At 32.0% G+C, this 18,006-nt stretch overlaps 2 protein-coding genes across 3 annotated transcripts; both read left to right on the top strand.

Annotated features, from left to right (window-relative positions):
• Positions 1 to 4,301: 4,301 nt before the first annotated feature.
• Positions 4,302 to 10,005, top strand: LOC127707610 (heat shock 70 kDa protein 12A-like). The gene is made up of 4 exons (XM_052212214.1): positions 4,302 to 4,840; positions 5,672 to 5,890; positions 7,200 to 7,350; positions 8,861 to 10,005. The coding sequence occupies exons 1-4, from the start codon at positions 4,517 to 4,519 to the stop codon at positions 9,910 to 9,912; spliced, it is 1,746 nt and encodes a 581-aa protein (XP_052068174.1). The 5' UTR covers positions 4,302 to 4,516; the 3' UTR covers positions 9,913 to 10,005.
• A 269-nt stretch (positions 10,006 to 10,274) lies between these two features.
• On the top strand, positions 10,275 to 17,795 carry LOC127707612 (heat shock 70 kDa protein 12A-like). 2 transcript variants are annotated; one of them, XM_052212218.1, is made up of 5 exons: positions 10,275 to 10,420; positions 12,074 to 12,399; positions 14,220 to 14,438; positions 14,989 to 15,142; positions 16,265 to 17,795. In XM_052212218.1, exons 2-5 carry the CDS (start codon positions 12,082 to 12,084, stop codon positions 17,308 to 17,310), a joined length of 1,737 nt encoding a protein of 578 aa, XP_052068178.1. In that variant the 5' UTR covers positions 10,275 to 10,420; positions 12,074 to 12,081; the 3' UTR covers positions 17,311 to 17,795. The 2 variants fall into 2 exon arrangements, with proteins under 2 accessions (XP_052068178.1, XP_052068179.1); XM_052212219.1 differs by lacking the exon at positions 10,275 to 10,420 and adding an exon at positions 10,439 to 11,629.
• Positions 17,796 to 18,006: the final 211 nt, after the last annotated feature.

The raw sequence follows: 18,006 nt of genomic DNA, 5'->3' as shown, positions 1-18,006 counted from the left end.
CTGTATTTGGCAAAACTTTTCGGAATTTAAGGTTTTCACATAGGCGGATAGGCGGATCAAGGGGGGGGGGGGGGGGGCCTTTTGTGGGAAAAATTTGGTTGATTATATAGGGAATCACTGAAACATGACTGGAGCGGTCCCCTTAGGTCAGTCAGTGCCCCCCTCCCCCCTTACAAAAAGTTCTGGATCCACCACTGTAATTTCATATTCTTTTCAACCTTTATTTGGACTTTGTATTTTTTTTATTTGAGCGCGCTGATGAGTCTTTTGAACACGAATGGCGCGTCTGGCGTACATAAATTAATCCTGGTATCTATAATTAGTTTATACACAAGGGAAAAGTTAAATGTTAACATTGCTTTGAACATCTTGTATTTTAAATTGGTTCCTTATGGTTATTATGTATTGTTCACTTTCAAGTGCACGTCAAATTTCATGATGAATCTAGAATTCATTTTGATTAGACATTAGGTCAAGAGAAAACGCGTCATTGTTAGAGGTTCTTACGAGTTTACATTACCAAGTGCTGACTAAAAATTGTTCTCTGAGGTATTGTATATTTTGCGGTACCAAATGGAAGAAGATATTTGATTAAAAGATTTATTCTGTAGATATGATTAATTATTTTACAAATCTTGATTGTAAGCATCCTGACTTAAAAACAAATAGTACGCTTTAAAAGTATTACAGTTAAAAAAAATTAAGACTTTTGTTTGACCTTATTTGAATTTTTATTCTTCTATTTATAATGTTATACTCAATGCATGGAAAAAAGGAGACACTAAACCTGTCGACGCGACTAATCGCGTCCTTTTTAGGAGTTCATGCGATTTCCTAAGTTTCTGTTGGGTACCTTGATTTGAATCTTCCTTATCGATTTCCGAGAGTTGAACATCGGTTAACTACTGTCGCCTTGATACTCAACTAGTCTGAGAGAAGATCTCGTAGAGCAATTCTTGTCAACAAATTCTTTGAATACAAAGAATAAATGCAAATATTTAAAAATTAGAAAAATTATGCATATACTGTTCCCTTTAAAGAGAGGACTAGTTTTCTATTATAATATAGCCCAACAGAAAAATAAAAAAAAGATACTAAGATTTGTTTAATTCCAATAAGATAAAGAATAACTGACAGTGTTATGGCAAAAAAAGATAAACGACGAAAAAACAATCAAATTCACATAACATTACATAGTAAACTAAGACTGAAAAACATGAAACCCCACCAAAAACCGGGTATGATCTATGGTTCCCATGTGACACCGTTGTGTTACTTAAAAACGTATAGTCCATAACATTTTGGTTATATCAGTACCATTTGCAAACAGTGAGATATCTTTCTAAATTTTCACAAAGTTAAGCTACCAGTATGTAATATTTTTCTCTCGTGTTATGGTTGTTAAAGAAAACTGTCAGAAAGAATCAATACTTCAGTTTGGTATGAAAGGTGTGCGATTGGATTCATAAATGGTTTTGACCTACAATTGTTATGAATCATCTAGAGATTTGTGTAAACAAGAAGCACCTTAATTAAACTCACAGACCAAATAAATGTACACATACATTATAGCTTCATAATTTCCAGAGCGCCTCACATGCCTTCTAATCATCAACCCAACTTTATAAGAGCAAATTTTTCACAGACGTTATCGTTGGAATACATCGCTTTCTAAATATGTATTTTTATGAGAATCACCATTATGTTATTTGATTAAAGGATCTCTGTTTGTGTTATATAACATGTATAAATTACAGGATAGTTCATCCGCCCTAACTATCCCTTTTCTGACGTCTGTTTAAAATGTATGCTCTGTTGGATTTATCAGATCTTTATTTCATTTTGTGAGGAAAATTCATATATCTAAATGCCGCCACTTTCATGTTGTAAATACTTTAGGTTTTTAATCATTATTCTTAAAGATACTAGCATTTATCCATTTTCTTTGTAAATATTTTCCCTTTTAAGCTCAATTCAAGCATATCATCACTTGTTGTCTATCGTCTGTCGTATTCTTTTCGGTAACCTTCTATTTGGAAAGAGGGGATTGGTGACCGAGAGGTATAAGTAGTTCATCTGCTGTATCACTAGCCTGTCAACACCAGGATAGTGAGTTCGAACCAAGCACGTAGCAGGTGCGATCGACTCTAATCTTGATAGACTAGGATGGTCAGTTTTCCTACCGAAGATCGATGGGTCTCTGGGGTTCCTCCACCAATAAAAGCTGACCACCAAGATATAGCAAATAGTGATAAAAGAGGAGTTAAACACCAACAATAAATCAATCAATAATTCTCCTTGGAAATCACTGGAGTTGTTGTAAAAGTATTACTTGTGCTGTTCCTATTATGTGTCTAAATTGATCTATTTGAACTAAAATGATAATTTAACGCGTAGGTTAGGGAAAAAATAGATATAAACGAAGGCCTTACCAAACAAAACCGATATTTTACACGTTAATTACTAATATATAACATTTTTGTGAAAAATATGTTGTAAAAATTTATAATGGGTATTGTCTTGTCCTAAAGCTAAGTCTGAACGACAATATCTAAAAATGAGACTGTTTTTGCACTTTCTAAAGTTTTCAACCAGATGCAAAAAGTTTATCTCTAATGCAAATATGAAAATTCAAATATTTATACGGATGTTTGATAGACTAATGTCTTCTTATACTTTTTGACTTTCGAATTCAAATGGCATGAACTTCTACCTTGACAAATAGAATGCAGGATCGCCTTATTATAAATTTTGGTTAATTGTATTATCATCTTCATTACAATTATGTTTCAGTGGTTGTTGGTAACTCATGCTAACAACCAATGAAACTTTAAAAAGAAAATCTAAAATAACATGTGGAGAAGCTACATAATTTAAATAAATAATACATTTATGATACTGATTTCATTAAGTCAGATTAAACACACGGCACTCATAATAAAGCAAGAGGTACTTCTCAATTCCGATCAATTTCGAAATGGTTAATTGCCTCTGAACTTAAAGAGATTGAATATACTTTAATAGGGGCATTGAGTGCTCTGGTTGACAATGGTCCAAAATCCATATGAGCTTTGCAGAAACAGTAAAACAGTAAAGCTATCTAAATGTTTAATGGTAAATTGGAACAAAATGATTTAAAGCATAATGCCATTGCATTATTCCAAAATCGTGTTTTGTTTTATTGAAAACAACTCTTAATTATATTTTTAGTGGAACATCTGATATAATAAAAATTGGGAGAAGATAATAAGGGGTTAAGAAGCATTAATTGAAGTTAAATAGACAACCTAATAATCTCACCAAAACCGAGGGTGAACTCAGGTACTACAGAAGGATCAGTATTTGTTGTTGGACTAGTAACACCCTCAATGTAACTCCTGTTAAAATATTGATGAGTTACATGATGATGTGATAAGGTTTAAATATAGTGGTTGTGTTTAAGTATTAGCATTTCCATACTGTAATATCTCGTGGAATGGGTGGGGTGGGAGAGGGGCACTTCAATACTTAATTGATAGAGGGTGTATATTGCGTAGGTAAAAATATCACCTTTCCCCATATTGGTATGATTTTGTGAAATCGAGAAAATATCACCTTTGCTCGAAGCTCAGATCTGAGGCTCAGATTCCTCATGTAATGTTTAATTAAGGCGAGACTTTCGGCTGTCAAAAAAAAAAATACAGGGCTTTTCATATATCAAGTAATGGGATCTTTATTGATCTTATCATATATTTCTGATATTTTTCCCCACCTATTCACATATTTTCAAGCTGGAAAATGTAACCTATTACAGCGGCACGTCCTATCACCTTGTATATAGGAAGTGCCCCCTTCCCCGAGTGTAATATACGCCATTTGCATTTTGGTGGTTATAAAATCTTAAATTGAAAAAAAAGAGTCGAAAGATACCAAGGGAACATCAGAGATGATAAGTCGAAGGAAAACTGACAACGCCATGGCAAAAAATAAACACAACAAAAAAACAAAGATGTACGGAAAAAAAAACGAGGCTACAAACACGTCAAATAAAACTAACGACTGAGCAACACAACCCCCTCCCCCACCCCCCTAAAAAAAAAAAAAACAAAATGGGGATGATCTCATTAACTTCAAACTTATTGTCGCCAATACTATTTGGACCAAGATCTGAAACGGATTAAATAATATATTCATATGAATCCTTGAAAACATTGTATTCCTGGGAAAACTATGGAGTGTACAGGTAAAACCTGTTCTTTTCTTTCGACCCAGTTCTAAATATAGATATTTATATCTATTTAAATTTATAGGTAAATAACGTTGATTTAAAGCGTCGCAGTAGCGGTGTCATCAGACAAATTCCTTTGAATTTAAACCGAAAGTAAAATAGTATGCATTATTTTTTGTCTTTGTCAGCATAGAAGAAATATCGAAAACACAGTAATATAGATAAAGCGGAAAATTCAAATTCAACTTTAATGGGATTTTGTGATATTAGCAAAACTGTTATACTAAGAGATATATAACACACAACAATATGGCGCAAAATACTACTGAAGACGACAACTACCTAATTGTAGCTGCAATAGACTTTGGAACTACCTATTCTGGGTATGCCTTTTCGACTCGAAGTGACTTCAAGAAAAATCCTCTACAGATACAAGCTAATCATGCGTGGAATGCCGGAAGCAGACAACTCATGTCGTTAAAAGCACCAACTTGTCTTTTGCTAGATTCGGATAAGAATATGGTAGCATTTGGATATGAAGCAGAAAATAAATATGCCGAACTTGTAATGGATGAAGAGCATCATGATTATTATTATTTCCACAGATTCAAGATGAGACTTTACAATGCAAAGGTATTTGGAAGTTAAAGTAATTTACCTTACTAATTGTAAACCTGAAACCAAAATTATAACGTAATTTGATGCAATATACACACACACGTGAACAAATTAAATATAGAGTTAGTTAAATAAAAGTGTAGAAACGGTTACTTTAAATTATATATTAAAAGAAACTAAACAAAACAAAAATAGTTAAACCATTGTGACAAAGAAATAAGTAATTCTCACTCGAAAAGAATTATTCCTATCATTTTATGTCCTTTACTTCGGAAACTTGCTATTTTTTAATTAAAAAATATGTTGCTAAACATATTTTACTCAGTATATAAGTTAACTGTACAACGACATTTGATACTCTGATAGTATCTTATTTATAAATGATAATGGCAATCAATAAGTTGATATTTATCGTTAATATGATATGACACACTGATGAGGAACAACTTATTAAGATAGACATGTCTTCAGCATATGCCAACATTAGAAGTTTGTATGTTACTTATGACTGCAAACAAAATACAATAGGTGTTGTGATAGCAATTAACACTTTATTACAGGAAGGAATACAGTCAGTATTTTAACCATCTAAAAGTTACTCTTACAAAATAAGAAAAAAAACGCTATGAAATCACCACTAAACAATGAGCAATGTTTGTTCACTGTCGAATATTCCTTAATACTCTTACTAGATAATGAAATGCCTGTACCAAGTCATCAAAGTTCTGAAGGTATTTTCCTTTTATTGTTGTCGTAAAAATGATGGTCAAACAAAATAGACTACTCGTAATCTTTCATACTTACTTTGATTTATATTCATATAATATATATTTTTATATTTGACAGAAAGTAAGCAAGGAATTGATCATAGAAGATATAACTGGAAAGAGCGCCTCAGCATTAGACATATTCTCTTTGTCTATAAAAGCTCTAAAAGACCATTTACTAAATTCTATTAGACAACAACTTGTTGATATACAAATTGATGATATTCGTTGGGTTCTTACTGTTCCCGCCATATGGTCTGATGGTGCTAAGCAGTTCATGAGAAGGAGCGCTGAAATGGTATTATGAATATCATATTTGTTTAAGTATAACTATTAAGGTTTTTACATAAACACATTTTATATCAGGTTTGTGTGTTTTTTTAATTTTTGCTTATGCACGAGCATATAAGTCGATTATAAGAGAGGCAAAGGATTCCTAAGAGATATTCAAACTCATAAGTCGAAAATAAACAGACAAGCCATGGCTAAAAAAAGAAAAAGAGAAACAGACAAAAAACAGTACACAAAACACAACATTGAAAACTAAAGACTGAGCTAAAGACATAGAAAACTAAAAACTAGACTAATGATATGACAGTAATGTTTTGTTAAAGTGTTTTATTATATTAACTAAGTTGGAAATCTTTTGATTGATTCGTTAAGCTTCATTAATACATTAAAAAAATGTAAGCTGTTGTTTACAAAGATTGTAAGTTACATATATGTTGAAAGTATTGATATCAAACTGATATTTGGTATTCCAATGAGAACTAAGTACGCTATCATGGTCGCCGACTTGTTTGTGTACTAATATAAAGCAGAAATCAATGGAAAAGACCAGAAGAAAAAGCATCAAGCAAAATCCTTTAATTTCACATTCAGATGAATTTACTTGTGATGGCAATTGTTGTTAAATGATGGACTAGATGTAAATAATAGGTTAAGAGGTTTACTGGAGCATTTGGCAGACAAAGTTATTTGACGTTGCCTGTAGAATAATTATGTTCTTTGGCTGCTTGTATCATGCTTAAATCAAATATTGTATAATTCCAAAAGTAGCACAAAGCAGATTTATTTTTTTTAAGATGTCCTCTTTCTTTTTATTATCATGAACAATTACCTCACTTTTATGGTAAACAGATATATGAAGTTAAATTGTAACATTATAATTCTGGTATTTGTTCACGAATATCACATTTTAAAAGTCATATAATTTGATGTTTGATTTTTAAAAAACGAAAGGCAGAGGATACCAAGGGGATATCAGTCGAGAGAAACTGACAACGTAATGGTAAAAAAAAAACCCGAAAGGCGACGAAAAGACAATACGTTCACAACGCACTTAATAGAATACTAAAGACTGAGCAAAACGAATCCAACCAAAAACTGGTGGTGTTTTTTTTTTATAATTGTATTTAGGTTATAAAAAGCTTTTTACTATCATGATAATTCTTCACTTAAATAAAATTTTAAAAGAAAGATCTATGTGTGAAATTATATTTCGTTGGATTTGTGCAGCTTGTAAAGCAAAGATTCCTAATCGAAAATATGATCATAATTATATTTATAAGGATGCTAACTATATATACTATTAAATAAATTTGCAGGCGGGGATATCATCGAATAAATTACGAATAGCCCTTGAACCCGAAGCAGCATCAATATACTGTCAACATTTGCCTACAGAAAAATTGGAAGGAGCAAAAGGATTTGCAGTCGCTACCGTTGGAACAAAATATATGGTTGTTGATTTAGGAGGTAACTCGTGTAGAAATAATTGTATTTTTTCGGAATTAAACAGTGGATATAATGGTTAAACTTGAAGGGTGTTCAGTTTATTGTAATTATGCAATATTTGTCACAGTTACCATGTTTATTCATTTTGTATTTTATATTTGTTCATTCTCAGTGTTTTAGTTACCGTTTCTTGAAAGTGCATTTCAATGAATTAACCACTTTAGTGATTTTATAATTGCACTTGAAAGAGCTATCCTTCATATTCATTAGTATGATGCATATGCGAATAATTATACAGATTATAAATATCGCCATCCAAATATTATTGTTGATCTCCAAGCTCCCAATTAAAAGTCCACTTCGCATTAGGAAACAGGCTTAAATAAAACAGGTCAAGGCTCCAATGATAGGGTTCCTGGCTCCTCGAATAATAAAGAAATGGGCTTGGGTATGGATATTGGTTCATGATGGTACATGGGCTAGCTTATCGTTCATTTAGTTCCTTGTCTATTGCAAAATGTAGATTTCATTTGGTTATATTGATTACCTTTTTTTTGTCCATATGTGAAGGAGTTTTGTTATAGTAATCTCCCTGTGATTAATGTTTGATGAAAACATTATGTCACTCCGTCCTAAAATATGTACATGTATGACTTTTAGGATCTTTATATATAAAAGTTCATGTGTGATTCTTTGGCAATGGTGATTTTAAAGAAAATATAACTCATTACAGATATATCTGGCGTATTAATCTTCTTCTATTTAGTATTACACACTAATGGCCAACACTTTGTAAAAGAGAGGAGAAAGATATCGAAGGAATATTCAAACTCAAAAGGTCCAACACAAAATGACAATGCCATGGCAAAAAAACGAAAAATGATGAAAAGACAAACAACAGTACACAAAACACAACATAAAAAACTAAAGACTGAACAACATGAACCCCATCAAAAACCGGGGGTGATCTCAGGTGCTCCGGAAGGGTAGGTAAAAAGGTCTTGCTCAACATCTGGCACCCGTCGTGTTGCTCATATGTGTAACAAACCCGGTGATAAGTCTAATTTGGTAGGTCACATTCAAAGAAAAGGGGATGTGATTGTGGTTGCGACAATTGGAACATATCCGTTGTTATCTGTAAAACAGATATCCCATAAGGGTCAACCAACTCTTAATAATTAATCAGTATTTCTATCTAGGGAACTCTGTGGTTGAATGGACTATGTTATTCCAAAAAAAAACATTATCATATCAAAGATCTAATAGTCTTACAATGACTTTTTGTTAAAATCGTTATGCTTTTTGGCACTATAAATTGTCGAAATTGTTGAAAAAAGTAAAATAACAAAAATAACAAACTCCAAGGAAAATTCAAAACGAAAAGTCCCTTAACAAATGGCAAAATCAAAAGCTTAAATACACTTTGAACATTGAAATTGATACTTAAGATATATGTTCCATTTATATAGATTTAGAAGGAAAAAAACGTCCAATTTAAAAACAAAATGATTATATTACGATACTATTTCAGGAGGGACGGTCGATATTACAGTTCACGAAAAAAGAAACGACGAAAGCCTAAAAGAGATTTGTCGTGCCTCAGGTGGTGATTATGGTGGAACAAGTGTTGACCGGGAGTTCATGAAAATGATAGAGAACATCACTGGTACCGAAGCGATGAAAGCTTTCAAAAGAGAAAGTCTGGACTCATACCTCGACTTATCCAGAGAGTTTGAAAGCAGAAAAAGAAGTCTTCGTGTTGGAAAATCTGGGACAATTAACATGACGATCCCGTTTACAGTTTTGGACGATCTTTGTAAAGAACACTTGAATAAAAATTTTGAATCCGCTATCGAGTCGTCCAGGTTTAATTCAGATATTTCGATAATTTCTGACAAGATACGTATAAGGGAAGACACTTTTCTTTCCTCATTCCAGCCAACTATTGCCGGCGTAATCGAAATAATTGATGAAATTTTGAAAAGAGAAGGTGTTGATGGACTTTCACAAATTATTCTTGTCGGAGGTTTTGCAGAATGTGTCCTTCTTCAAAAAGCAGTACAATCTACTTTTCCCGATCAAAATGTAATTGTTCCAACAGATAGTGAGATGGCGGTTTTGAAAGGAGCCGTAATATTTGGTCATCAGCCCAATGCCATTTCTGAAAGAATTGCTAAGTATACCTATGGATTCAGTAAACGTAAAAAGTTTGATCCACTGAAGTATGACAGTAGCCATTTAGAAATAGTAAACGGAGAAGAGAAATGCAGTCGTGTATTCGATCCAATAGTGAAACGCAATGAAATACTACCGTTAGGCAAAAAAGTTACTTCCGTAGCAAAATGTAAACAAGAGGACAATGGATTGTTTACACTTCGTATCTATCAAACAGAAAAGGATAATCCAATGTACACCGACGAAGATGGTTGTTCGGTCTTAGGAACAATAACAGTGCAGCTTACAGGCACTGGTACAGCTGACAAAATCAAAGTCGAATTGATTTTCGGAGAAACTGAAATTAGAGTTAAAATCAAGGAAACAGCAACTCATAAAAAATGCGAGGAGACAATAGAAATGATATAACCAGAATTCTAAATAGAAAACAATCAGACAGCTAATGCTAGTATCAATTGTAGTGAAAGATTCAATTCTTATTAAATTGTTTAGAACCATGAACTACATGTATAATGCTAAAAAACTAAAATCGTTTTCACTTATTGTTTTACCCTTGTCAATCTGTTTCGATATACGATAACACATTTTTGCTCCGAACTTCAACTAAAGTTCACAAGCTAGGACTTTTTGTATGTTTTTTTACATTTACTATAAACATCTATGATGAGTTAATTAATTTGATACAAAAGAGACAGAATATACCAACGGACAATTAAAAAATTAAAAGTCGAAGAGAAACCGACAAGCCCATGACAAATAAACCAGGAAAACAGCGAAAACACAGAAAGTTAAGTCTACAACATAATCATCTAAAGACTGACCAACACTAACCCAACCAAAACTAGGGTTGTTTTCATATGCTCTGGCATAATAGACAGATTCAACTTCACATGTGGCATCCATCGTATTGCTCATCGTAAGTAAAACTTTGGTGAGAAATCTAATTAAGATAGTGATGTAGCATCACATGGTGTTCTAATGTTTTCTTCAAATATTTGATATATTTGTGCACAGATTAAGTTTTGGAATTGCAAACGATCGTTACTCCTATCGTTTATGACGTTGTTGTATGAAAATTATTGATGTTAATATAAAACTTTAAAAAAATACATGAATGTTACTGTTTCTTGCAAAAGAGACATTGAATGCTTACAATGACAGCATTTTTAGAAGTCCTTTCAAAGGCAAAGACTATTCATCTTTTGTGGATTTATTGGCTTTTTCTCGGTCAATAAAATGTATGCACTCATTGGACGAACACATCAACGTATACCCTACAGCTCCTTTTCTTCAAGTAAATGTTCATACAGGTAAAACATATATTTTTCGAAAAAGATGATTTCAAATTTAATCTGTAATTCTTTTCATTATTTCAAATCATTAGCAGCTTATAACAAAGTTTTTTAAAGATCATCTTGGTTCAATTGATTAATAAGTCAAGTCATTAAAAGAATAAGAAAAAATGTATGGTGTTCCTATCTCTCTATCAATGCAGCTTCGGTGCACTTTAAAGTTGGTCTTTGAAAAACAAAAACAAATTAAGATGAACTAGCATAATTTTAAATCAATTCTTTGTGACTTTTTTCAATGCTGATTGTTTTTCAGTGAACATAACGATAATATATGAAGACGTTTTATGGTATAATTTAAAGATTTGTTGACCATGAAAAGATGAAAATGCCAAAATAAATGAGATAATATTTCTCTTTTATCTCTAATCTTCTAAATTGGATTTGACTCATTATCGAATATCACAAATTGCTGGCTCTGCCAAAACTATAGTACGATACCGCACGACAAAAATGATATTAGTCAGTGTCATCCAAAAATATACTGCGTAAACAAACATAAAAAATCAAGATAATTATAGTAATAAATGTTTCTCCTATATAGATATGTCCCACTAAATAAATAAGACAAAAGTGACAGATAATTAAAAAATATATTTTGTCTATGCCTTTTGATAGGATTATTTACAAACACGTTTTAGATTTTCTGAATGATGTATTCGCTTCGATGCTTTTTTTAATTAAATTTAAATTTGCCAATGTTTAAATTAAGGACAACAGTGACTGTTTTTATTTTATTAAATTTATGTTTAGGAAGGATTGACGATAAATATTCTGTAAGTATTGTTAAGAAACGTCTTAGCGGGTTTCTAATTCTTTTGGCTTACGATGCATTGACACAGATATTATTTAGATAACAAGGAAACATATATAAACTGGCAGCTCTCATAAGGTGCATATTCGAACATTCCATTAATTAACCAAGTTATACTTTTTATCGTGTTTCTATCCTTTTAAGTCAACAAACACACACTAGACTCTATATAAATAACTGTTTCGAAAGGAAAATCGTGAACGTTTGTCATTTCTAAATTATTTCTAAAATTATGAATCAAGGAATTTGTTCAACGGCGTCTTGTGTGTATTGTAACACTCACACAATATTTTCCTGATTTTAGTTCCCAGTATTTTGACACAAACATATATATACACTGCCATATTACTTCTTTCGATACTATTGGCATTTAATATACTATCCGTTTTATATTTCTATTTATCAGATAATCCAATGAAAATGGCCATGAATCAAAATTACCTTCTTGTAGCCGCTATTGACTTTGGTACAACGTATTCTGGCTATGCATTTTCGATGAGACACGAGTTTAAAAATCAACCAATGACAATTCATGCCAATCAGTGTTGGAATGCTGGGTCAAAACAACTGCTGTCCTTAAAAACACCAACATGTTTGTTATTAGATTCTAACAAACAGTTTCTTTCATTTGGATACGAAGCTGAAAACAAGTATGCAGATATTGTGATGGATAACGAACAAGACGATTATTATTATTTCCACAGATTTAAGATGTGTTTGCACAAAAATAAGGTAAATGTAAAATGTATTAGACGATGAGGAGATTAGAGAACTAAGTTACATGTACTTTATAATAGTCAATGTATAGGAAAATGTTCATTGTGTAAAAGATAGACATATGAGTGAATGAACATATGGTACGATGACAAGCAGCGTAAATAAAGAAAATAAATAATGGACTGACCTACCTCTAGGCTGATTTTGACCTTATTTTGAAGATAATTACGATGTCATTGCACGAAAATCTGTTGTAAATTTCTATGGTTGTGCGAATCTTTTTAAAATGTGGTCAAAGGTAAGACTTTTTAACATTTTGGACAATGCTTCAGATTATTCATGATAAATTTAAGACTTCCATGAAATCGTGCTCTTGACTTGTTGTTTTAATTCAGTTTGTTACATTAGATACGTGATTGCCTTAGATTGGTGACTTATACAACCGTTTCAAACATGTGAGATAATGACATCTTTCTTCATTAATGGAAACTTTCACCCTATTAAAATATTCAAATTTCGGCTTAGATATGCAATAATATTTGACAACATATATAGATATTCTCAGAAAAGTTTGGTAACATCCAATGCATAACAAAGAAAAAAAGGAAAGGGTAAAGTTATACAAACACCCTATCCAAGTTTCAATTAAATTTAAATTTAAAAATATCGTTAACTGTAGCTGTCTATGTTTATATTCCTAACACTTGATCATCAATTTGAAAATGAAACGGAAAACTGAATTTATTTTGCATCGGTTTTGATATTATGGTATGAGATGCTTATACAATATTCGATACGAGTTAGCTGTTTTTCTACTTTCAATATACCCCTGAGGAAACTGAATGTTTGTACATGACAAATTCTGATCGTGGCCAACGCAAGATTTGGTACAAATATATTTTTGCCTTTGCATGTGCAAACAAGATCCTGTAAAAATTTCAGAGGTTAATGGACCTACAAAATATATTGAATCTAAAGATCAACCATACCTAAGGTGGTCTAGGTGTTGGTTTGGAAATATAAGTATTCATCCATCAGACATACTCAAAGAATTTGTTGTCTGAAGATATCTCAGATGGAGTAGTCATCTACATTGCTTACTGGCTTTTTCTCTAGCGTTACTCGATTAAATTTCTGTCGTCAGTGCTAGACATTACGAAGGATTTTTTTCTTATTTCTGTCAGACAATCAAGACTTACAATTTCTCATAATATAGACAGAATGATTCATATGAGAAATTGACACTCTATGAAATAATTTCAACCTTAATGATCTACAAACAACCTGAATTGTTATATAGAAAAAAAAACATGTCTTTATAAAAATTATTAACACGAAAGTGATTTTTTCGTGATTCAACATAACACCATTTAGTTGATTCGTCATTTTTTATCCGGCATTTATTAATTTTAAACTTCAAATAGGGATCAATTTCATGAAGCAAGAAATTATGCACGTCGATGATAGGCAAATGGGGTAAAAGCAAATTGAATTAAAATTAAAAATATTTTATTCTTTTCTGATTGTATGAATTCATACGTACTAGTAATTGTGGGATTATTTCATTACTGTACTTGAATACATGTATGTAGTATTTGTATTATATTCAATTCTTTTTAATTTAATCTATATTAGTTAAATTATTTATTTTACAAGAACTTGCTTTCAAATTTATAAGAAAATCAAATATATATATGTGGTTTCCTTAAGAAAATACCGGCACAAAGTCATGGATATGAAAATTGTTTTCCCTCGTTCCATTGATTGATAATGTTTGATTTTGTGGACTCCCCCCTTTTTAAATTTTCTTTGGAGTTTCATTTTTTTGGTTTTAGGATGTCTCAATGGAACTGTTAATAGAGGACATAACAGGGAAATCAATGCCAACAATTGATGTGTTTGCATTATCTATAAAGGCCCTGAAGAATCATCTGATGTCATATTTGAAAACGCAAGGCACCGAAGTAGAATTGAAAGATATTAGATGGGTTTTGTCTGTCCTTGCAATTTGGACAGATATTTCAAAACAATTTATGAGAGAAAGTGCAGTAAAGGTAAAACAGTATGTAATTATGTATATGTTTTACTTATAATAAGCATATAACTATGCAATGTTCTTATGTTTATTCAAGTATAATGACCATTCGTTATATACACTGGCGTAGGAGCCATCACAAAATTTTAGAAAAATAAAAAAATATTAAAAATTTAACAGACTAATTCCTAGACTATTAGACTATACAAATCTTATTTTTTTGCTTGTTACTTTCAAACTTTGACCCCACTCTTCAGTCCACTCCTACACCACTGGTTATAGATAAACGTAGGATTCATAACTCGTGAGATATTTGATATCAACTCGAGTTGCATAATTTCAACATATTAATGAAATTAAATAACGAGATTTGATATCAAGTGGTATGCATAAAATTCGAATGATTATGAAAGGATGTTGGAATGCTACTGGTTTGTGAATTTCCGGATCTAGGAATTTGCTCTTATCATATCATCTTATATTACAAATAACTGTACAGTTTCTGAATGATATTTCTTTATATTGAAGTAAAAGGATATTATAAAGCAAATATTGATTTTTTTTGACAGGTTGGTATATCAAAGAATAATCTTCTCCTGTGCTTAGAACCAGAAGCTGCTTCCATATATTGCCAATACCTACCTACAGACAAACTGGTTGGTATAGAAACGGGATTCACAATGGCAAAACCAGGGACTAAGTATATGATTGTAGATCTTGGAGGTACTTATTATATTTCACTATTTGTTTTTATACAAGCTATATGTGGTTGATCTAAATGGCCTAAGACTCCATTAAATTCTCCGTTATTCTTTCCAATAAAGTTATGACACATCATTAAAACCAATGTGAATTTGACTATAAGGTTCACCAATGCTAGAGTTCACTGATTAAACCTTTGACAGTGTTGTAAAGGGTTAACAATTTCCTGCGGATCAGGTACAGGGTCTTATGCTACATTTCTTAACCGTACATGTCAGAAAGTTTAAGGCCTGCTTTGATTATTTCAAGGTCCCGACTGTGTATTGTCTACCAAAAATGCATAACAAACCATAATTTCTAGTTAGTGACAATGTTAGATCTTGAGATTTGCGCTGAACACAGCGCAGGCGGAGTTGCCACGATGTCACAGAAGCAAGGGTTCGAATCCCGTTGAGGGAAGAACAAACATTTCTGAAAGCAAGATTTTAAAAAGTAAACAAGATACCAAGTGTAATATTGGAAACCGAAAGACAAAGCCATTGCAAAAAAAAAAAACCCCAAACTAACAAAACAACACTACAACACTACAAACAAGATTGAATAATGAACAAGTGAACACACCAAAACGATGAACGCAGAAGATCAATAAGAGTAAGAAGCTCCTGCAACCCTACTGTCAACCGTCTTGCTGAGGGCAAGAACAAAGTCAGTTCGACGTAGCTTTCGGTGTTTTTATATACACCTGTAACAGCATTGTGGCTACGACAAGTGGCCATCAATTCATTTTGATCAACCGAGTAACGATGACATCAGCTTAGACAACAGTAGTACTGCAAACACTTCTTTATATCCATGTACCAAACCCTTAAAAGAAATACATTTAATTTTTATTTTTACACTAAAGTTAGTTGCTGTTCTTAATATCTTACACTACTCCATGTTGTTAGAATGATCTAATTGATACTTTAAAACTTTAAACAGAAGCCTCTACACCGAATACTTTGATTAAATTTATACATCACTGTTAATAACAATTCGAAAAATAAATTTGTCAATGTTTCCGAACAACAAGATTTTTTGTTTCAATTACATGTATGAGTGATAATAACTAAACCGATTTTTAATAAACCTTAATAATTTTAGGTGGAACAGCAGACATCACGGTACACGAAAAAATGTTGGGTGGCCGTTTGAAGGAATTATGTCGAGCTACTGGTGGCAACTGTGGCGGAACTTGTGTTGATGCAGAATACATTCAATTAATGATAAAGATTGTAGGTGCACCTGTCCTTAAAATTATGAAGCAAAAATATCTTGAATCATACCTAGACTTAATACGAGATTTTGAAACAAAAAAGAGAACAATTAATCCAGACACAAAAAAGGTCACCATGGCTATACCATTTTCAACACTGAACACACTTTGTGAGAAACAACTAGAAGAAAGTTTTCGAAGCGTCATAGCATCATCACCATATTCAGATTCCATTGTTATTTATGGCGATAAAGTGCGTATAGATGCTAATGTTTTAAGGAAACTGTTCGACAAAACAATTGCAAATATTATATTGCTTATTAAAGAAATATTTCAAATGGAAAGTGCGCGATCCTTAAATAAAATAATCCTTGTTGGTGGATTTTCGAACTGCGTTCTTGTTCAAGAAGCTGTGAGACGAGCATTTCCAAACTGTAGAGTAATAATACCGTTCGATCCGGGTTTGTCTGTCTTACAAGGTGCTGTTCTGTTTGGTCATAAATCAGACGTCATTTCATCTAGGATTAGTAGATTTACATATGGAATTTCGTTTAATCCAAAATTTGACACAGCTATTCATGATGAAAAATATCGTTATTTATCAGATGGGGTTTGGCGATGTAAACATGCTTTTGATAAAATATTAGAAAAGGATTCGGTAATTCCAATTGGAACTGTAATACAGAGAAAGTATAACACAAAAATTAATGTGAATAAAATATGGCTTAAAGTATTTGCAAGCGAACATCATAATCCAGTTCATACATCTGATGATGATTGCTTTTCTCTTGGTAATATTGGCATTGATGTATCGGATTCGTCGAGATGCCAAGTTTTAGAAGTTGGGTTTATTTTTGGAAACACTGAACTTAGTTTGACTGTGATAGAAGCTGCATCGGGAAACAAATGCATGGCACAGTTTACATTAGAATAGCAATTTCACTCTGATAAACAAACCGTTGTCTTAAGTAACCATTTTGATATGATCACCTTCTAAAATAATAATGTAAAAAAATAACTGTAGTAATGTTAAGTAACCATCATAGTCCGTTAGAGTTACATAAATCTTCAAAAATACATGATAAAAATGAGATTTTTTTGAAAAACCTGTTTATTTTGGAGAGTATTTTGGTAATTCAGAATACGTACAAGTTTTTTCATACTCTCAATGAATTAGGTATCATATTAGAAAAATGATTAACTGGGTAAACAAAAGGTTATAGAGAGAGGGAACCGCAGGTCAGGTTGTTGGTTCACCATTCTTTCCAATATGATTTAGATGTTAAAAGGAGGCCATGTCTATCATTTGCGTTTTAATGAGTGGTACTGTTAATGACAAATGAAAGGATGTTGTGATTATGATAAATTCTTTGTTTGTAAATGACGGATTATAAAATAAATATTAATATAGATATGTTATATCCACTTTGCTTATTATTGATTTACAAACATTCTGGATAAATAGTCAGAGTTTATAATCGACCGACCACCAGCTATCAAGGAGAGCACGCTACTTTCGGGACAATCAAGTTCGTAAATAGGTTTGTTTGTTAGACGAGGCTAAAATTCTGAAGAAATTGAAGACATTGTGATCACTATGAAGATAAAAATAATAAAATTAATAAAGTGC

Source organism: Mytilus californianus, unplaced genomic scaffold, assembly GCF_021869535.1.
Source record: "Mytilus californianus isolate M0D057914Y unplaced genomic scaffold, xbMytCali1.0.p SCAF_7, whole genome shotgun sequence".
Classification (NCBI taxonomy): Eukaryota; Metazoa; Mollusca; class Bivalvia; order Mytilida; family Mytilidae; genus Mytilus; species Mytilus californianus.
This window is presented reverse-complemented; position numbering and strand designations above follow the sequence as displayed.